At 36.2% G+C, this 21,647-nt stretch overlaps 2 protein-coding genes across 9 annotated transcripts in view; one reads left to right on the plus strand and one right to left on the minus strand.

The window, feature by feature from the left end:
* Nucleotides 1-21,647, minus strand: part of LOC101883766 (uncharacterized) — a 291,682-nt gene that overhangs the window by 20,170 nt on the left and 249,865 nt on the right. For 2 of the 8 annotated variants that reach the window (XM_073947932.1, XM_073947930.1), the window contains exons 1-3: nucleotides 4,518-4,549; nucleotides 3,160-3,303; nucleotides 2,888-2,985 (exon numbers count right to left, since the gene is read on the minus strand). Coding sequence is in view for 2 of the 8 variants with exons in the window: in XM_073947926.1 (XP_073804027.1) it covers nucleotides 3,160-3,214 (55 nt within the window). In the remaining 6 variants the exon portion in view is untranslated. Of the gene's footprint in view, nucleotides 1-2,887; nucleotides 2,986-3,159; nucleotides 3,304-4,454; nucleotides 4,650-21,647 lie in introns of those variants that run through there. The other 6 variants (XM_073947931.1, XM_073947929.1, XM_073947925.1 and 3 more) reach the window with 4 other exon arrangements.
* Nucleotides 4,820-20,938, plus strand: LOC100150619 (C2H2-type zinc finger protein). The gene is made up of 3 exons (NM_001327999.1): nucleotides 4,820-4,859; nucleotides 5,308-5,457; nucleotides 19,149-20,938. The coding sequence occupies exons 2-3, from the start codon at nucleotides 5,373-5,375 to the stop codon at nucleotides 20,240-20,242; spliced, it is 1,179 nt and encodes a 392-aa protein (NP_001314928.1). The 5' UTR covers nucleotides 4,820-4,859; nucleotides 5,308-5,372; the 3' UTR covers nucleotides 20,243-20,938.

A 21,647-nucleotide genomic window follows, 5' to 3' on the forward strand; every position in this document is an offset into this window, starting at 1 on the left:
TTTTTAATATTTTATTTTGCCCACTCAACAATTCACACATCACAGTCTGGCTAGTTTCTGTCCTCTACTTATAAGCTAAAAAGGCAATAATGGTCCAACATTGCTGACCTATATCACCAATTACGCCTAGAGAAACAGGGCATCAATGTATTGTAAACTGATAGGTTCATATATTCCTTTCCAGTTACAGTTGAAGTCAGAATTATTAGCCCCCCTGTTTATTTTCCCCCCATTTCTGTTTAAAGGAGAGGGTTTTTTCCCCCCAACACATTTCTAAACATAATAGTTTTAACAACTCATCTCTATTAACTGATTTATTTTATCTTTGCGATGATGAAAGTAAATAATATTTGACTAGATATTTTTCAAGACTTTTCTATACAGCTTAATGTGACATTTAAAGGTTTAACTAGGTTCATTAGGTTAACTAGGCAGGTTAGGGTAATTGGGCAAGTTATTGTATGACAATGGTTTGTTCTGTAGACTATTGGAAAAATATATTGCTTAAAGAGCCCATATTATGGGTTTTTGAAAATTCCCCTCCATGTAGTGTGTAACACAGCTCTAAGTGAAGTGAAGTATCCAGCTAAGGCTTAAATCTGTAAGAATACAGTGTTTAAAACGGTTGATTCATCTATAAAAGAGTCGACTCATAGTGCTTCAAACGAGTCGCCTTGATACCGATTCATTAGGTGTTTCGCCATGACGTACGAACGAAACCAAGTTATTCACGTGCACGCGCAAACCCGGGAGATTTCAAACCTGAGGCCCCGCCCTCTGACGCAGAAACCCAGAGACAGACACACACACACACACACACACAAACATGCCGGTGGATTGAAGTCACACTGCAGATGGATATATTGAGTCTCTACCCAAAGATGAAACCTCAGCATTATAGCCAAGCAGTTGGAAACTACTGGAAACTTCTGGAAACTACATGCTACAAAGAATACTTCATCAGCGTTTGTTAAAGGAAGGATCAGTAAATAGTAACTTACTGATGGACGTCAGGATGGATTTTTCTTCCTCCATTTCTCAAGTGTAAGTACGTGCGATTAAAGTTGCCTCGTTGACTCTAGCTTGCAAATGTATTTAGTTGTGATTTGTTACTTGTAACCGCGTGTACTGTATCAGGTTAACTGGCTATATTCTCTTATCGCGTGCAAAGTCACGTTAAAAACGCGATGCGTGCTGCTTTTTTAACGGAGCTCCGTGGACGGGGAGTAGTGTGTGTGTCTGTGTGTGTGTGTGTGCGCGCTGTCGTCCGGAGGTGTGTGTGTTTGTGTGTGTGCGCGCGCGCGTTGTCGTCCGGAGCAGGGTTAAGTGCGTGTGTGTGTCTGTGGAAAGAGCAGAGTGAGAAGCTAGGAGATCTCCTCAACTGTTTTTGAGTTTTTGCTCAGTAAAATAGTTAGTTGTCTGTATTTTCAAGTCCATAGTCTGTATTTACATTGATCCACTGGCAGCTAAAATCCACGCCTACACTATCGAGCGTGTATGAACTGTGATTACTTTGATATTGCTGATTAGCTGTTTCGCATTTCACTCTCTGACTGAAGGCAGTCGACCAATCGCAACAGACTGTCATTGGTCCAATCAGCGCAGATTAGCTTCGCGCTAAGGAGGGGTTTGGGAACAAATGAATCACTGGACGATTCATACAGGAGTCGCTGGGATAATTAGGTAAAAATAAATGCAGATTATAAGACCACGAAAGTGTTTTTTGACCTTGCATGCATATTAAATTGTTGTTGGAGACCCTTACAACCAAGATATGACCCTATTTCATGTATAATATGGGCTCTTTAAGAGGAATAAAAATTTTGACTTAAAATGTTTTTTTTTAATTAATAACTGCTTTTATTCTAGCCCAAATAAAACAAATAAGATTTTTTTTCAGATGAAAAGACTTTTTCAGATGAAAAAAATATTATCAAAATTTCCTTGTTCTGTTAAACGTCATTTGGGAAATATAATAAAAACAAAAAATTCAAAGGGGGCTAATAATTTTGACCTCAACTGTAGCAAAGACATAATTTGTTACTTAATTTTAGTTTATAACTTATAAATTGTTTTAAATTCAAAATTGCAATTTATACATCAGTGTACAACCTATGACTGGTGGAAAAACATATTGTGTAATATTAAAACCACCCGTGACTCCACTTTTGCCATGGCCTTTGTTGTTTGTTTGAACAAACTTATCCCTTAGGTTTTTCTAAACTTTCCTCCTTTCCTACTTCTGTTGCAATTTCTAGCCAATAATTATTGGTCATCTGATTCTCCCTATGATCACGCATGGACGGATTGTTAAGATGTCATACAGTACCTGTTTCAGACAAAATCTCTTCAAAGTGTTTCATATTTAACAAAAATCAAACGCAGCATCGCATGAACTATTCACTCAAGTCTGAAAACATTTCGTGAGCTCCGCCAGCCGAAATCATGTCGCATTTTTAAGGCCTTAAATTTCGATTTTTATATTTTAGACTGTTTAAGACCCCATGGAAACCTTGCAAATGTATAAGATCTTATAAATATAAAAATATTTGCAAATTTATATCGAAATAAAGGAAATGAGTTAAAAATCATATCACTGTTACTGAAAAAAAATTCTATCGTGATATATATTCATATCGAATTTTTGTCAGCCCTAAATGAAAAAAGACAAGACTGCCTGACTCTCTTGCGTGTGTAGTTACAATAGCAATCCAACGTTCCCCTCAGAATTTCCAACAAGCTTATTTTAATACGAAATTAAAGCCTAAACAAACATGAAGTACAATTGTGGTGCAGCATTAAGAGTGACTGACATGAGGCATGTCTTTGCATGACCACAGTGTGTGTGCAAACTCGCTTTCAGAAAGGAGAGACAGAAAGTGCTTACTGCTGTGGGGCTGCCTCTGATGAAAAAAACAAACAAAAAAAAACTCTTAAATAAAGAAAAGAGGTAGAGAAAGCCCAGCTGATATTGCTTTATTGATCCTGTGGGAAAGCAATAATGAACCGGTTTAAATATTTTTGCATAATATGTTGAAAAACTACATTGACAAAACTTAAACCCAAAAGATTCATGGCTTTGGAAAATACATTTAGGGCTGAAGCCACAAAAGCCCAACAAACCCCTCGCTCAACCCCTGATCAGGAATAAACACCAACCTATTTGTTGTTCAGAGTCTTCATTTTTAATTTTGCAGGGTTCTGGATCACTCATTTTCCTGCTTTCCTTCAATAAACTCTTCACTGGAGCCTGATGGGAATATTCCAGTGTTTATAGCTGAACTAGAGGAGGAGGGAGCTTCACTGGAGGAGGAGACATATATTCTAATTACATGTTATTTGAATATATTTATATTTTAATGCCATTATTAGCAGCACTATCTATATTCATGGCAACACTTGTATTAAATATTCAATATATAATTGACAATCATAAATCTTTCTGAAACATCAATAATTGTTTTTTTTTAAACACACAAATAACAACAACACTCAATATCTTATAAGCTCTTTCAGTCTGATCAATGATAAAAAAAAAAGTCCTCCAGAAAACACATTTTTAAACATTTGCCTTAAAAATATTTCCTGAATAAAAACATTCTCTAACATCATTAAAAATATATACATTCTATTAAGTTACACATAGGTTTTTAATGTGTGCAAGTCTTCAGTGGCTGATTCTACATGTGATAGAGGTAAAGTTGGTTTTCTATTGGGTTATTCAGACATTGACTTTAATAATATAATTTCATAAAAGTAGTTTTTGCTAATGCTAAATAGAGAAATAAAAGCAGCCAATGACTATCAAAGTACAACACTATTGACAGTGAATTAGTGTTAATGTTGTTTTGAAGTCACACTCGAATGCTAATTTGAATATTCAAAGTAACACGGTAAAAAAATAAAGACGACTTTAAAACAACATAAGAACTATCTGGTAGACTGTAAACAATGTTGTGATTTGATAATCATTGGCTGCTAAAATGATTTATAGGGGTAAAGTTGGTTTTATAATCACACATTCATTTATTTAGAAGTCTCTATATTGTTTACCATGTTACTTTAAATATTCGATTGGAATTGGCATGCAAGTATGAGTTGAAAACAACATTAATACTGTTTATTTGACTTTGAACTATCTAACGTTAATAGACTGTAAACAATGTTGTACTTTGATAGTCATTGGCTGCTAATATGATTTCCCTATTTAGAATTTGCAATGAATATTTTTCTGAAATCATATTATTAAAGAGAATGTCTGAATATCCAAATATAAAACCAACTTTACCCTGTAGATGACCCGCGATTAACTGTTAACGCATTACAGAAGTGTTTAAAGCGTAGCATCGAGCTAAAAACAAGAGAGTATATTAGCATTAAGCACATAGTAAAAGTAGAAAGCCGCAAGATAGCAAATCTGCAAACACTACAAAGGTCAGATATAATACACTTACTTTAAATAGACGCACAACACTCGTAACATAAGTGGAATTAAAGGTGATAAACAGCAAACAAACCTCTCCACTCTCTGCCTCAGACTGAGCGCCATGGGCGGGGTATTTGCCTGCACGCAGATCAGGGAAAGCTGATTGGCTGTCTGTATGTGGCTCAGATAAAGCTGATTGGCTGTCTGTTTCCCAAACAATCTCCTGACAACAGAGAGAAACATTGGTGGACAGAATAAATTTTTCTTCTTTTTCAGCCTTTTTTATAAAATGGAAAACGAGGGAGAAATGTATCAGTAAGTGATGACTGCAACAGTAAGAGTAAAAAAAACCAAACAAAAGACTTTTATTCTGCCGTGGCGTGTGGCGTTATGAGGCTGCGCCACTCATTCGATGTGATTCAACTGGAGAAAGGTTTGTTGTAAAGCTTTTACATGAATATAAACCGATTAAAATAAAGTTTCAGGTTTTTCATCTAATGCTAGTTTATGTACCTGTTGACACTATTATTTTAACCCTTTATACAACATTTTACTATTTTACTCACAGTAATGAGGGCTATTGTTTGAATAAAGTAACAGAAGCGTGTGTAATAAGTGTTTTAATGAAAGTTTAATTTATTAGATAGCATAATGTCATTCCATTCTAAGTATACATCACTATATATAAGAGATAGAGTACTAGTTTTAATCAGCTCATTTGTGGCTATTGTTACTTGCTCAGACTTTCCTGATTTATTTTTGTTAATGACTCGCATATAAAGACTGTTGAAGTAAGTGTTGAAGAGAAGTTATTTTGATTCTGCTCATTGTTTTATTTATTTTAAACCGAACATTTTTTTTGTTTTGTTCATTTTAAACAGGATAAAGTGTCCAAACGCAGAGAAAAACTCCTGCTGAAGTGACTGATCTCCACACTGTTATAAAGATGGCGTTTATTAAAGAGGAGAGTGAAGATGTGAAGATTGAAGAAACATTCACAGTCAAACAGGGAGATCCACAGGAACAAACAGGTTGATTTTCATTCTCAAACACCAACTCAGTCATTTGATCCTCATTCAGATATATTTTAATAATAAGAATACTAAATTAAATCCATCTTGCAGCCCTGAGTATGCTGCCTAGTTCTCCTAAATGCACATAAGCACTCATTGAAAGACAGGAATGGGTTTCTTTCATTACTGTTCTCATGTCTTTTGTCATTATTTTATGTATTATTAGTCTCCCACTTTCTCTACTTTTTTAAGGTTATTGCGTTTCTTGTTCTCCTACTGTTTGTAAAGCGTCCTTGAGCACAGGCGATATATAAATAAAAACAATAAATAAAAAAGTTTAACTGAGCTGAATATATTTGACCAACAGTATTCTCATAGAAGATATCTGCTATTACAGTGGTAGTGTTGGCTTAGTACTTTCCATACGTCATGTTTATCACAATTCCCCTTTTTCGTCAACTTCTTTATGGGTTTAAACTTGTTTGTAGTACTTGTTACTAGTTCTCACAGATAGTATCTGAGTTAGAATCTGAGTGGGTTTCCTACGTGCTCCGGTTTCCCCCACAAATCCAAAGACATGTGGCACAGGTGATTTGGGTAGGCGAAATTGTCCATGGTGTGTGTGTGTGTGAATGAGTGTGTATGGGTGTTCCCCAGAGATGGGTTGCAGCTGGAAGGGCATCCACTGCGTAAAACGCAAATGCTGGATAAGTTGGCTTTTCATTCCGCTGTGGCGACCCCAGATTAATAAAGGTACTAAGCTGAAAAGAAAATGAATGAATAAATGTTTTGTATTATTAAATGTATTAAACTATAATTCTTTTTTATAGGACAAATACAAAATCTGGTCTATTTGAAAAATTCCTTAGCCTTTAGCCTTTTATGTGTCTAAAATTTCATTCATAATGGTCCTAAAAGTCTTAAATTTAACTTGGTAAAACCTGCAGAAACCCTGGTTTAAAGTACGTCAAAAAACGTGGATGCCCCAATATTAAACATGCTGAATGAAATGAACACTAAAGTAATTAATTATTATAAAACATTGTACAGTATTCTAAACTATATTGATGTTGCTGTGGGACGACATGAGACAAAACAAACAAATTATAGTGGAACAATAACGTTCGGCATTGCCAGTGGTGGATTTAAGCATGGACAACATGGGAAGACGGTGCAAAAAAAAAAAAAAAAAACATCCCCTAGTAAAAGCATTGAGATACGATTACTATGCAAGTGTATTAAAGGTTCAGTAGGAGATCTTCCACAATGCCCCTCGTGGGGACCCGGGGTAGAATAGGTCCCCAGCACCCCCTTGCTGATCGTAAGAGGCGAAAAATGGGGCAACTTGTTTCAGCCGTGAGTTGTGACCCGTGTCAGTGGAAAAAGAGATCCTGGTATTTGAGGAATGTAACTGTTGCGACTATTGCAGATCCAACACAGTACTTTGGCTCCTATTTCACTTAGACGGGAGGTTGGAAGGGCCCGATCCAATCAATCGGCTAGTCAAGAAATGCCCTGGATTATTTAACTTTTTTAAACATCTAGCAAATTTCCAGAAGGCTTTGGCTGAGGGTCAATTGAGTAATGCATATTTTTAAATATGCTTGCTTGAGTATATCATTCTTATATCCTTGATGTATACCCGGTGGAGATCCGCGGCTCTGTGCATCCCCTTGTTGGGCTCCGAGGTGGGTGAGGAGTAAGAGTGATGAATCTGAAATCATACAAAAATGGCAAACAAACAAAACCCAAAAAGAAAATTATCGGATCAGGACTTGGATTGTAACTTTGGAAATGGCATCAGTCTACTACCTAAAAGTGAAAACTGGCAGAGATTTATACTTCTAGAATCTCTACAATCTGACATGCCACTCTCTAAACTGTCTCCTTTTGCTATTCAAAAAGGCATCTCTGGGATTGCAGGAACAGTGAAAGATTGTAAAAAACTAAGATCTGGACAAATTCTTGTTGAATGCTCCAAAAAGGTTCAAGCAGAAAACCTACTACGTGCAAATATGCTTGCTGGTGTTGCTATGAAAACTTTTCACCATCCAACTTTAAATCATAGCAAAGGAGTAATCCGTACCAGAGAGCTAGAAGACATGGAAGAGACTGAAATTACTACAGAGTTAATGACTCAAGATGTAATACATGTTAAAAGAATCACAATCAGGAGAGAAGATCGTCTAATAAAAACAGGAACCTATATTTTAACATTCAGTAGACCTCTACCTCCAGAAAAGATTCAAATTGGATACTTGAGTGTTAATGTTGACATTTTTACACCTAATCCACTCAGGTGTTTCAGCTGCCAAAAGTTTGGACATGGATCGATTTCTTGCAAAAACAGGCCTACTTGTGTAAACTGTGGATAGGAAAAACATGGTGATCAATGTAAAAAAAACACCAAAGTGCAGCAACTGTGCAGGAGAACATCCAAGCTCATCCAAAGACTGTCCTACCTGGATAAAGAAAAAGAAATCCAGAAAATCAAGTGCACCAAGAAGGTGAGCTATTTGGAAGCTCGAAAGCTTGTAGAGAACTCCTCATTCTTTAAATTGGAAAAAACTTTTGCTGCTGTGATGAAACCAAAACTGCAGTCTGTCGGCGTTCAGACAGATTTGACGTGGATAAATGAAAAATTTGAAGAAATAAAATCTCAAACTCCAGTAAATACTAAGTGTACTTATCATTAAAGTCAGACTGTACTTCATCAAACTCAAGTAAATCACAAAGAACATTCATCTACAGGACAACACTCATCCGAAAACAAAAATGACAAAAAACCAAATCCTCAAAAAGCAAAAACAAGCCAAGAGTATAAGAAGATGAAGACCAGCAGCTCAAAAGACATCGAAATGTCAGACGACAAAAAACCTCGAAGTCGGAGCACTTCTCCTAAAACTAAAACCAAAGGGCACTCGTATGTCTTACCAACTTGACAGTGGAAAGTCATATTATTCAGTGGAACTGCCGTGGCATAAGAGCCAATTTTTCTGAATTACAACGTCTTGCTTGCATTTATAATCCCCTGGCTTTCTGTCTCCAAAAGACCCATCTTACTCCAGAGAGCAATATATCTCTGAAACATTTTACATGCCTAAATGCATATGGCCCAAACCTTCAACGTCCTTGTGGTGGAACATCAATATTACTTAGACATGATGTTATTCATAGTAATGTTGACATAAATACAAACCTACAAGTAGTGGCAGTCCGTATAACTTTGCAAAATACTATTACTCTATGTTCTGTTTATATTCCCCCAGAAGCTACTGTCTCACATCAAGATTTGGAAAATCTGGTGGAACAAATCCCCCCTCCATTTATTCTCATGGGAGATTTTAATGCTCACAATCCTATGTGGGGAGGAAAACAACTTGATGCAAAGGGAAAGAAGATGGAAAAACTAATTAATGAAAATGACCTGTGTCTTTTAAATGATGGTTCATACACATACTTACACCCAGGACATGGATCCTTCTCTGCCATTGACTTAACAATATGTGATGCAACTTTAGCCACTGACTTCTCATGGTATGTCTGCAATGATCTCTGTGGAAGTGATCTCTTTCCTTTGATTATAACCAAAACAGCCGCAGATATACAACAGAGACCCCAAAAATGGAAACTTGAAAAGGCAAATTGGTACTCATTTCAAGCCCTTTGTTATGAGAGACTTGATGGCAAGCAACAGGATAAAGAAAATCCAATCAAATGGTTCACAGAAAAAATTATTGAAATAGCAGATGAATCTGTACCAAAAACATCGACAAAACAGAGCAAGAGAAGGAATCCTTGGTTTGATGACCAATGTAAAGAACTCATTAAAGCACGGAAAAAAGCAGTAAGATGTTTTCAAAACATCCAACTTCTGAAAACCTTATCAGGATAAAAATTTGCAGAGCACAGGCACGGAGATATATAAGAGAAGCAAAGAGACAGAGCTGGAATAAATTTGTGTCAAGCCTGACAATAAATACACCATCAAAGAAAATATGGGATGCAATTCGGAAAATGAAAGGAAGAGAGGGACCACAACTAAAACACATCGATAATCACGGCACTCTGCTGACTAGTAAACATGACATTGCTAATATACTTGCAGAAACCTTTGCAAAGAATTCCTCTACAGAAAACTATCAGCCAAATTTCCAAAAAATCAGAACTAACCAAGAAACAATTAAATTAAATTTCATTTCCCAAAACACAGAGATCTACAATCAACCTTTTTCTATGGAGGAACTTTTAAACTCTCTAAAGTGTTGCCATGACACAGCAGTCGGACCAGACAAAGTACATTATCAGTTTTTAAACATCTTCCCCAATTGAGTCTTTGCCTCCTCCTGGATAATTTCAATGAAATTTGGAAATCAGGAAATATCCCACCATCATGGCAAGAAGCCACCATAATTCCTTTACCAAAACCTCGGAAGGAACATGAAGACCCCAACAATTACAGACCTATAGCATTGACGAGCTGCGTATGTAAAACTATGGAGAGGATGGTAAATAACCGACTTGTCTGGAAGCTTGAGTCCGATCATCAGATAAGTGATTTCCAATGTGGTTTCAGAAGAGGAAGGTGTACATTAGATCATCTCATCAATCTGGAGTCTTACATACGAAATGGATTCATCAAAAAGGAGCATGTTGTAGCTGTATTTTTCGACCTTGAAAAAGCATATGACACTACATGGAAATATGGCATTCTTAAAGATCTGTATAAAATGGGATTCAGGGGAAATTTACCCATCTTCATTTCAAACTTTTTATCAAATAGAACTTTCCGAGATCAAGTAGGAACCACTATGTCAGACCCTCAAATACAACAGCAAGGAGTTCCTCAAGGCAGCATCCTTTCAGTGACTCTTTTTATGGTTAAAATTAATAGTGTCACGGATGTCATTGGAAGAAACATGATGTGCAGTCTTTATGTGGATGACATTTGTATATGCTACAGAGGGAAAAACATGAACATAATTGAAAGACAGCTACAGTTATGCATAAACAAAGTGAGTAATTGGTCTACAGAAAATGGTTTCAAATTTTCCAAAACCAAAACTGTATGTATGCATTTCTGTCTTTTACGATCTCTACATCATGATCCAGAACTTTTTTTGGATGAGGAACCCATCAAGATTGTTAAAGAAACGAAATTCCTTGGACTCCATTTCGATTGTAAAATGACCTTCATCCCACATATAAAAGCTCTAAAGAACAAATGCTTGAAGAACTTGGATCTAATTAAAGTTCTTGCTAAAACAAAATGGGGGGCAGATTCTACTGTTTTAATGAGGTTGTATAGACTTTTGGTGCGCTCACGACTGGACTATGGGAGTATAATTTACAGCTCCGCTAGAAAATCTTATTTACAAATGCTGGATCCTGTACACCACCAAGGACTTAGACTAGCTCTTGGAGCTTTCAGAACTTCACCTGCTCAAAGCCTATACACTGAAGCAAATGAACCACCTCTTCATATTAGACGCTTGGAATTATCTCTCCAGTATGCAGTAAAAATAAAGACAAATCAACACAACCCAGCTTTCAAACCAATCTTTCAACCTCAATATTTGGATTTGTATGAGGAAAGACCCAGCTATATTCAACCATTCGGTGTGCGGATCAGAACACACATAAAAAACCTAAATGTAAATCTTGATTCCATCCACCAGACTCTCATTTGCCCGGTCCCACCATGGAGATTAAATAAGTTGCAAGTAAATCTGGATCTAAGCAAGCATAAGAAGGCTGATACATTCCCACATACATATCAACAACAGACATTTTTATCCTACCCATAATCCAATATACACAGATGGATCAAAAAAGGACGGTCATGTTTCTGCAGCAATCGTAATGGGTCAATCACACCACGGCATTCGCATTCCTGATCAAAGCTCAATCTTTACAGCTGAAGCAAAGGCACTCTTTTTAGCGCTGGAACACATTGAAAATGCTGAAGGACACAATTTTATTATCTTTTCTGATTCTAAATCTTGTCTACAGCATTAAATTCTTTTAAACTGGAGCATCCCATTATTATTGACATTTTTATCAAAGTGAATGAATTACAGAGAAAGTTTTATAATATAGTCTTCTGCTGGATCCCAGGACATACTGGACTACTTGGGAATGAACAAGCTGACAAAGCCGCCAAAACAGCCCTAACAGGAAAACTGATGGAGTGCAAAATCCCAACTTCGGATCTTAAGCCACTAATAAAAGGATATATTCTCAACAAATGGCAATCAAAATGGTATCAGTGCCCAGAAAATAAACTTTTTGAAATTCAACCTGAAATAGGAAAAAAATCGAATTTATTTTTTAAAGTCAAGACACGATGAGATTGTGTATAGAAGATGCCGCATTGGACACACAAGACTCACACATGAACATTTACTCAAAGGAGAAGAACCACCAAAATGCCTTTATTGCAACAGAAACCAAACAGTTAAACATATTCTTGTGGAATGCCCCATTTTTAATGTTATCAGAAAACAATATTTATCTGGAGAGACTTTAAAGGAAATATTTTTAAAAGTGAATCCATCTAAAGTTGTAGAATTTTTATCAAAAGGAAATCTTAAAAAACTGTTTTAGATTTTTATCTTATATATTATCATTATTATTATTATTTATATATTTTACCTTGTACATTATTTATTGCTGTTGATGACTTTTAATTGTTAGAATATTTTTACTTGATCTATTTTCTTTTTGCCATGACATAGCCATAGAAGCTGAAATGGCAATAAAATTAAATCTCTCTCTCTCTCCACTGTCACTTCCAGGGCCTAATAGAGCCAAAGCGGGGCTTTCTCGGGGCCAGCGGCCAGCCTTTTTCGGCCCGCCTAATACCTTGGGCCAGCTGGGGCTTCGGGTCAGAGTGAAAGGAGAGGCAGACACTAGTTTTCCGATCGCATACGAGTACATGCACCAAACAAATAACCAAATAAAAAAATAGGTGAAAGAAAGCATCTAGCCTTTTAGGCTGGGGTCTTTTTGCATATGATCGCCGTTATGTTTCCCTTTTAAATGTAAGGCTGTTGCATAAAATAATAAAGTTTTCATTTATAAGTGACTTTGCTGCATCCTACTTGATGTTTCAATAACGTATAATAATCTTTACACCATATTAAAGACACAGCAGACAGTAAAGTTTTTTGTTAAGTTTAAAAGGTGTTTGTGCGTGTTTAGCTGCCTGGATGTAATTGTGAGACCGAGCAAAAGAGCGCTCTCTCACAGCTCTGTTGATGCTGCGAGCAGCTTCTGTTTTTATTTATTTTGAAGATAATACACAACATAAATACAACAGAAAGACATGAAACTTTACAAATTTTTGTAGACTCAAAAACAATTGTGTCATATCCTAATAAAATAGCCCAAGATATATTGAAATAATTACAAATATCAGACATAATAAAATCACATTAAATAAATAAAACAAATAAAATCTAGCTATAATAATTTAGGTAGCCTATAAAAAGTACATAAATCAAACCATTTTAAAGCCATATTAAACTTTCATTTTACAAAGGCCTATCTGAAAAAAAGATTTTAGATATTTTCTAAAACAATAAACACCAGAGGAGGTTTGAAATATTATTTATAAAGTATCTGGATACGATCATATTAATCAAATCATGTGAACAGAGCATTTTATGGGTGAGTGAAAGCAGAAACTAGGCTACCTTTTTTTCTGTCATCCATGCATTATCTGCCTGATTCTGCATTGCCTGCCTGTGACGTTTGATTCGGGGGACGTTCTGGGGGCGGGGTTTGCATGACACGCTGCGAGTACTAGTCCGACAGTGGAAACGCGACATGATTTCTGCCTCACTGCTCAACCCCCCCCTTGCGATTGGCCCGGCCCTGCCCGATAAAAGCCCTGGCTTGCACATGCCCGACAGTGGAAATGCGGCTAATCTTTTCTTCATCTTATAAATGACTTGCGCCTAGAGGGTAATTCTGAAACGCAGTGAACGCGTAGTGGCGTTTAAAGGTGTCAGACGCGAAGCTAAAAAGCTCTTAATTCTGGAGGTCATGAATAATATAATAACACTAATACTTAAACTGTAAGGCGTTTAAGAATGACCAAAACAAGAGTTCAGATGTTTTATAATGTACTGAGCCAGCTGGTTTGTCCATTCATACACATTTTTATCATCACATGATCTTTTTTAATGCACATACTGGAGTTTGTATCGTGTTTACCATCGTGATTTTTTTATCTTTTCTTATCGAATAAAACGTTTATGCTACTCCGTTATGCGCATACGTTGTTGTTTTTTTGCATCATGGTGTTTCCATTAACCGTTTTTTTATGTGCATAAAAATAGGTGGATGGAAACATAACTATTGAAAGACAGGAATAAGTTTCTCTCTTGTTGTTCTCGTGTCTTTTATCATTATTTTATTTATTATTAGTCTCCCATTTTCTCTACCTTCTTAAAGGGTCACGAAACACCAAAACACATTTTTTGAGCTGTTGACAGTCGTATATGTGTCCCACACTGCTAAAAACACTATTAGGACACCTATATTTCACTAAAAAGTGTAAATTGGTTGTTTTTGCGTTATTTCAAGCAAATTCGTACTTCCTGTTTGAAACGAATTTTTGAAGCTGCGTCACGGTCATGACATAATAGCATGTATTCCAGCGTGCAGACTGGGCGTCTGTGCCAGAGTGTGTCTTATTACGTCTTACAGTGTGCTGCATTAATGCATGAGTAAGGCTTGGTTCAAACCAATCAGCGCGCTCTATTGTGCAATTTCATTAATATTCATTTCTGTGTTTACACGACATGGACGCCACGTTGTGTTGGCAAAACAAGCGTGAAGTGTTGTTTTATAGTTTGCTGCCGTTAAGTTTCGTTTTCTTTTTCTCTCTGTGAGAGCTCAGACTCACGTGTGGATTAACAGTGTACGCGACGCTCGACAACAATAACTTGCGTGTCTAAGGAGGATTATTGTTTACCTGAGAGCTGTTCTCATCTGCAAACGCTGATATCCGGATCCGCTTGTAGTATTCTCTTCATTAAGACGCTGCTCTAGTTGCTGTGGATTGTCCTGTCTCTACAGATTTGGTAAGTGAGCGACCAGTGCTCTTTGTTTATTCAATTTGTTCGTATCGAACTAGGTTAACTATTGCACCGTAACATGTTAGGACCACAACCAAACTTTAACCTCGTGTAGGGTTTTTAACCGCATTTAGTGACCATAATAACACACGCGGCTTTCTGACGCTACCGGCCGAGTGCATCTAAGTTTCCGGAAAATGCGGAGGTTTTTTTTTCTCTCATTCGCCGTGCGGTATCAAACATTGCATGAAAAATACACGCGTAGAGCAGATCCTCGAATCAAATATCTCGTGTGTCGCGAGGGGCATGAATGAATTCCCTGAATGAAAGAGCCAAACTGCAGTTAAAGTCCACCATTTAATAATTTGGCAAATAATTCCACTACAGATGTCCATGTAGGTTAAACACCATCACTTTCTACTGTGTGTGAGTATTTTGACTGAAACTCGCGCGTGCCCATATAGACACTCCCACACCCTCCCACTTTAGTTCCTCCGACACTCCCCCTAAACAGAGCTGGACACGCCCACTTTTCTGACTTTTTCCAAAGTAGAGGTGTGAAAACACCCTGCTGAAACGAGGGGGTTTCATGGCCCTTTAAGGTTATTGCTTTTCTTGTTCTCCTACTGTTTGTAAAGCGTCCTTGAGCACCAGCGCTATATAAAATAAATAAAAACAACTAATTAAAAAAAAAAACTTTAACTGGGCTGAAGATATTTGACCTACAGTATTCTCATAGAAGATATCTGCTATTATGGTGAAAGTGTTGGCTTTCCATTTGCATATGTCACGTTGATCCAAATTAACTTTTTTCATCGACTTCTTTATGGGTTTAAACTTTTTTCTAGCAGTTGTTACTAGTTCTCACAGATAGTAACTGAGTTAGAATTTCATCATTATTATAATAACTAATTATCAGGGCTATTGTGTTTAAACAGGGTTTCTGCGGGGTCTTAAAATGTCGTAAACTCCAAAATCAAAATTTTCGGCCTTAAAAAGTCATAAATTTACTGAAATGTTGTGTTGTAGTTCTTAAATCTTTTTAAACAAGTCTTCATTTTCCTTAGTTTATGTTTTGCTGCTCAATCTGGCCAAAACCCATACAATCACCAACAATCCATCTCAATAAAACTTTCCACTTTTTATTCAAAAAGGTCATTTTAACTCTATTTATTATAATGGTTTAAGTATTTTCCTTACAATAACATTTGTTTAAATGTGCTCCATGTATTCACTGCTGAAGACATCAAGGACAGATTGTTGTGTAGATTTAGTTTGTTATAGTTTTTAAAACATTTGTTCATTTTTAATTATTTTTTAAAGATAGTTTATTTAGGAAAAAAGTGTGTGGATACAAGTAAAGCCTGCATGGTATTACACACAATTTAAAATCTTTTGCTAAGAGTATCTATAATATATATTATGTATTAATTTATTATTGTATTATTAAATGTATTAAATTATCATATTTTTTTTTAAATAGGGCAAATTAAAATCTTTTTCATCTGGGGTATTTGAAAAATTCCTTAGCCTTTAGCCGTTTATGAGTCTAAAATTGTCATAATGGTATTAAAAATGTCTTTAAAAGTCTTACATTTAACTTGGTAAAACCTGCAGAAACTCTGGTTTAAAGTATAAAAAAAACGTGGATGCCAACAATAAAATGAACACTAAAGTAATTAATTATTATAAAACATTGTACAGAATTCTAAACTATATGATGTTGCTGCAGGGTGACATGAAACAAAACAAACTATAGAGGAACAATAACGTTTAACATTGCGCTGACTACAACTGGCCAACAAACTAGTCTAAAAACGACTTTTGCTGCTTAAGAAATGAATTACAGCATGCTGATGATATGCAAACATTTGAGTGTAAAGTTCATCAGTATTGACCATATTCTTCACGTACCAGCAGGTGCCACCATTGGAATCTTTTTTCTTGAGACTTTTATTAAATTATACATTTTTAGATCCTAAAAAAGTTTTTAAGGTATAACGCAGTTTGAAAAAAGTCGAGGTTTTAAAACCGCCAATATTTTCTGCTGTACCGTTCATCTGTATATGTAAGTTTTTTTTTTTACATTTTGTTTGAAGTTTTTCAGGACAACAGTATCTCCAGCAGAAAAGATATCCAAAGATGCCATTTTTAATTGTAAAGAAATCTGTGTTTATGAAACAAATGAAGACAGCAGAAGTCAAGGATTCAATTGAGTGATTCAGCCTGACATGTTTACTGCTCCAAAATACTTTAAAAGTTTCTCAAAAGAAAATATTTTGTGTTCTAAGAGGAAAAAGTTTCTGTTTACCCAGACATTTAAAGGAGTAATCACAGTACCATGAATTTGTGATATTTTTTATTCAGGGTTATCATACTGTCAAAATCTTATACTGGCCCATGCCTAATGCTGCTTGTTGTAGCAAAGTCATATTTCTCATTTTATTGTTTTTCTTTGTATGTATAGTCATGAACACACTTGTTTGCAGAGCAAGAGAGCCTGTCTCTGAGAGTTTTCTGTCGGTCTCCTCCCCTTTTTAAAAGATGAAGCGGTATTTCTCACTCAGCCACTTATTTTTATGTGCTTTTTGGATAGGCTATGAGCATAAAAAAATTGGTTTGTTTAAAAGGGTTTGTTACAAGAGATCATATGATGATGAAAATGTGTGTGAATGCACAAACCAGCAGGCTGAGAACATTATAAACATCTGAAATGTTGTTTTGGTCATTCTAAAACACCTGAACTGTTTCAGTATTAATGTTATTAGATTAATAATGACCTCCAGAGCATCTAGAGCGTGTCAAGAGTGTCTGTTCTCTGCGTCTCATTGCTTCAAACGCCAAAACGTGTTCGTTTTGTGCCAGCATTGTCCTCCGAGGTGAAAGTAATTTATTAAATAAAGAAAAGATTCATGTAGCTTCTTCTACCGCAGTAAATTCTGTTTTTACTGTTCATATTTGGGGCCTGTTAATCAGGAAGAGACGATTTTGTTCTCTTTGATTCATTGGATGGAAACGCTGCTTTGTTCGCACATCTTTTATGTGACATCCCAGTTTTGCGCATAAATTTAATTAGCATTTTTGGATGGAAACATAGCTATTGCCTACATTTCAGTCACACAAAGAACAAAGTCACGTAGCAGAATGGCTTGTCCTTTCTTAATGAATAATTAGCTTAAATTCACTAACCTTCGACAGACATGTACTGTAACTAGATTAATTGGATTATTACTCGTTCTAAAAATATTTTTTTAGTCCTGCTTACATTTTAAATGTTATATCAACCTCTACCACTTGATAGGGCTGCGCAATTAATCGAAAAATTTGGTTTCAATTTCGATTTTGGCTTCTAATGATTATGAAAAACCATTAATCGAGATAAACGATTATTCCATCATATAGAACACACATCTAACGCCATCTTAATCTGAGCGCTTTAATGGTCAAATACATACAAATTTGTGTCAGAGTGCTGTGTTTAGTGAATATTCATATTAACACTTATTTGTATAATAAACAAACAAGTTGAGAATCAAAAGACATGTGAAAGAGAAACCATATCAGAGCCGCACTATTTTTAAAGTGACAGTGCGCAATATTCCTGCTGCCGACTGTTTTTAGCATTAATCAAACAACAAAAGGAGAAAATCCCTCACTGCTCTTGACTGAAAGACTTTTGTAGCTCAAATGTTTTTCTGAAACCGAAAACTCTGAGAATTTAATCTCTCTGTAAATCAACTCAGAGTTCAAGTTTAAACTCTGAGTTGGTTGAACCTCCTTACTGAAACAGGCCCCAGGTCATCATGACATGATTGACAATTGTCGCTGTTTGTCATTATACTCTGTTTATCCTGAGAGCTGATGCTGAGTATTCTTAGGGCTTTTCAAACTTCAAATTGTTAACCCTGGGTCAATCTATACCTGGATAAATTCTGGGTTATCTGTAGTCACCTTCCACACTGCTCATGCTATACTTGGGGTTAAAAAATAATTCTGGGTGTTCAATAACAGACAGTTCACATTCGTAAACCCTGGGTTATCATTATTATTTTGTATATTTACGCTGTCACTGTCCCTGATTGGACGAACCACAAGTAACCCTTTTAGATAGCATTTCTGCATCTTGTCAGGTATATACAATGTCACCAAGTAGGTCTTCAGCTAAGCCTCAGGACATGCACAAAGGCAAGAAAACAAAGGCAAAAGTACAAATAAATAAAAACAAGTAACAAAGTATGTCATCTTGCCATCTCCTCATCACTCCTGTTTAAAGCAAACGTGGCATTAAGCATTTGCATAAGTTTTATACAATAATGCAAACTTGCAAATATAAGCGTGAATTATGCATACTTGCTATGGACATGCAGGATTTGTCTCAATCGAGGAAACAACACGAGTAATCTAGAGCGAGTGCATTTGTTTATTTCCATTTAAAGCCACAGCACAAAAAGAGCTTGGTTTTCCTCTGACCCCCAAATTAAATATTCTACAAGGTATATGAAATGTTTAAAACTACATGACGGAGAGTAAATGGTAAAGTCATTTTCATTTGTGGGTGAAACATCCATTTCTTGCTTATCGCTTTGAGCCTTCATACTAAAGTTAACTTTTTTTTTTTTTTAGATCTGATGGTGCTGAAAGAAGAGACTCGTGGACAGAATGAAATAGATGAGAAACAGCAGTTTGAGAAACCAAAAGAAATAATGACTGATGAAAAACCCACACTGACTAAAAAGACTTCATCACACGGAAGACCTCGGAAATCCAAATCTGGGTGTAATTTTAGCTGTAAACAGTGTAGAAAGAGTTTCAGTCAGAAGTCAAAGCTTGATGTTCACATGAGAGTTCACACTAGGGAGCAACCTTTCACCTGCAAACCGTGTGGAAAGAGTTTTGGTCAAATACAAGGCTTTAAAGCCCACATAAGATATCACACTGGAGAGAGGAAGTTCCCATGCCAACAGTGTGGAAAAAGCTTTTATTATGCTGGAAACCTTGCAGCACACATGAGAATTCACACTGGTGAGAAGCCTTTCAGCTGTAAACAGTGTGGAAAGAGTTTCAGTCAAAAGTCAAACCTTGAAATTCACATGAGAGTTCACACAGGGGAGAAACCTTACACCTGCGAACAGTGTGGAAAGAGTTTTAGTCAAAAACAATGCTTAAAAACCCACATGAGAACTCACACTGGAGAGAAGCCTTTCAGCTGTAAACAGTGTAGAAAGAGTTTCAGTAAAAAGCTGACCCTGATTGCTCACATAAGAGTTCACACTAGGGAGAAACCTTACACCTGCGAACAGTGTGGAAAGAGTTTAGGTAAAAAACAAGACCTTTACATCCACATGAGGATTCACACTGGAGAGAAACCTTACACATGCACAGAGTGTGGTAAAAGTTTCCCACATAAAAGCTCACTCAAACACCACATGAGAACTCACACTGGAGAGAAGCCGTTTACATGTGATGAGTGTGGAAAGAGCTTCTCAACCAAAGCTAGCCTCAAGAACCACATGAATGGTCACACTGGAACCATAGTGTTCACATGTGATCAGTGTGGAAAGAGTCTCAATCGCAAAGACACCATTAAGAAACACATGAAGACTCACTCAGGAGAGGATCATTTTAGATGCAGTGAGTGTGGAAAGGGCTTTAAAAGTAAAAGAAGCCTCAGCGCTCACCTAAAGCTTCACAATGGAGAGCAGAGTCCTCAACATTAAGGTCTTGTCCACACAAACACGGGTATATTCAAAACGACAGCTTTTTCACTGAGTTTGGCTGTTCATTTAAGTGAAGTTTATTTATAAACTACCTTTGAGAGGATCACATGCTTATGATTGTCCATGGCTGGTCGCACATTAGATAAAACATGATTCACCAATCAGATGATTCCTAACTCACTATAAATAGAGTTTCTTACCTTAGTTATATTCATCTTGAAGAATCCCCCTCCCACCTTTACTCCCCCTTCTTTTTAGATTAGGCAACACCGCAGCCCAGTGGTTAGCACAATTGCCTCACAGTAAGAATGTCACAGGTTAAAGTCGCTACTGAACCAGATGACATTTTTGTGCAGTTTGCTCATTCTCCCCGTGCTCGTGTGGGTTTCCCCTGGGTTCCCTAGTTTCCTCCCACAGTCCAAAAACACACAACTTAAGTAAACAGAACATTACATTGGCACCATAGTCGAGCTCTTAGTAAGCCTTATATCTCCCTTAAGCCAACCCTATATCTGTCATTAGAATAGAAACAAGTTTGGGGAGTTCATCAAGATCTACCTGAGCTCACACTCCCCTCTCGCCCTGCTTACAGGTTGGGGTGGTACTTTGGGTTAAGTTACTTGAAGACTGACGAGTTAACATCACTGCTGAGGAACTGCACTATTCATTGTCTTCAATAAAGTTTTCTCCACGTAAGAACTTTGGTCAGCTTACTTATTTTATGCATTAGAGTCAACTATACATTGGCGAGCCACCCAGGAACAGTTAAGCCAAATACAGCAAAATTTAACAATGTGCTTCAACTTATTATGAACTGATAACCATATTTGTGCACATTGCACACACTGTAAAAACTGCAGGGTTCCACACAATTCTTTCATGGTGTCACAACACAAATTAGGTTAACTTAACACTTTTAACAAATTTATGTGGATTGAACATTAAGTTGTCCCAATGAAATCTCAAGAATTGTGTTATTTCAGCACATTTTAATTAAGTAGTTTGAACAAGTTAAAAAAAAACAAGTTTATTTTTTCTGTTTAATGGAGATAAGATTTTTCCGGCACATTTCTAAACATTATAGTTTTAATAACTAATCTCTAATAACTGATTTATTTTATGTTAGCCATGATGACAGTAAATTAGACAAGTTATTGTATAAAGATGGTTTGTTCTTTAGACTATCAAAAAATATATTGCTTAAAGGGGCTAATAGTTTTGTCTTTAAAATGGTTTATAAGAAAATTGAAATCAAATCAAATAAGACTTTCTCCAGAAGAAAAAATATTATCAGACATACTGTGAAAATTTTCTTGCTATGTTTTACATAATTTATGATATATATATATAGAAAAGATGAGCTGCACAAATCTTGCTAAAATGAGAATTGCTATTTTTTTACTGT

This window comes from Danio rerio, chromosome 4 (assembly GCF_049306965.1).
Source record: "Danio rerio strain Tuebingen ecotype United States chromosome 4, GRCz12tu, whole genome shotgun sequence".
NCBI lineage: Eukaryota > Metazoa > Chordata > Actinopteri > Cypriniformes > Danionidae > Danio > Danio rerio.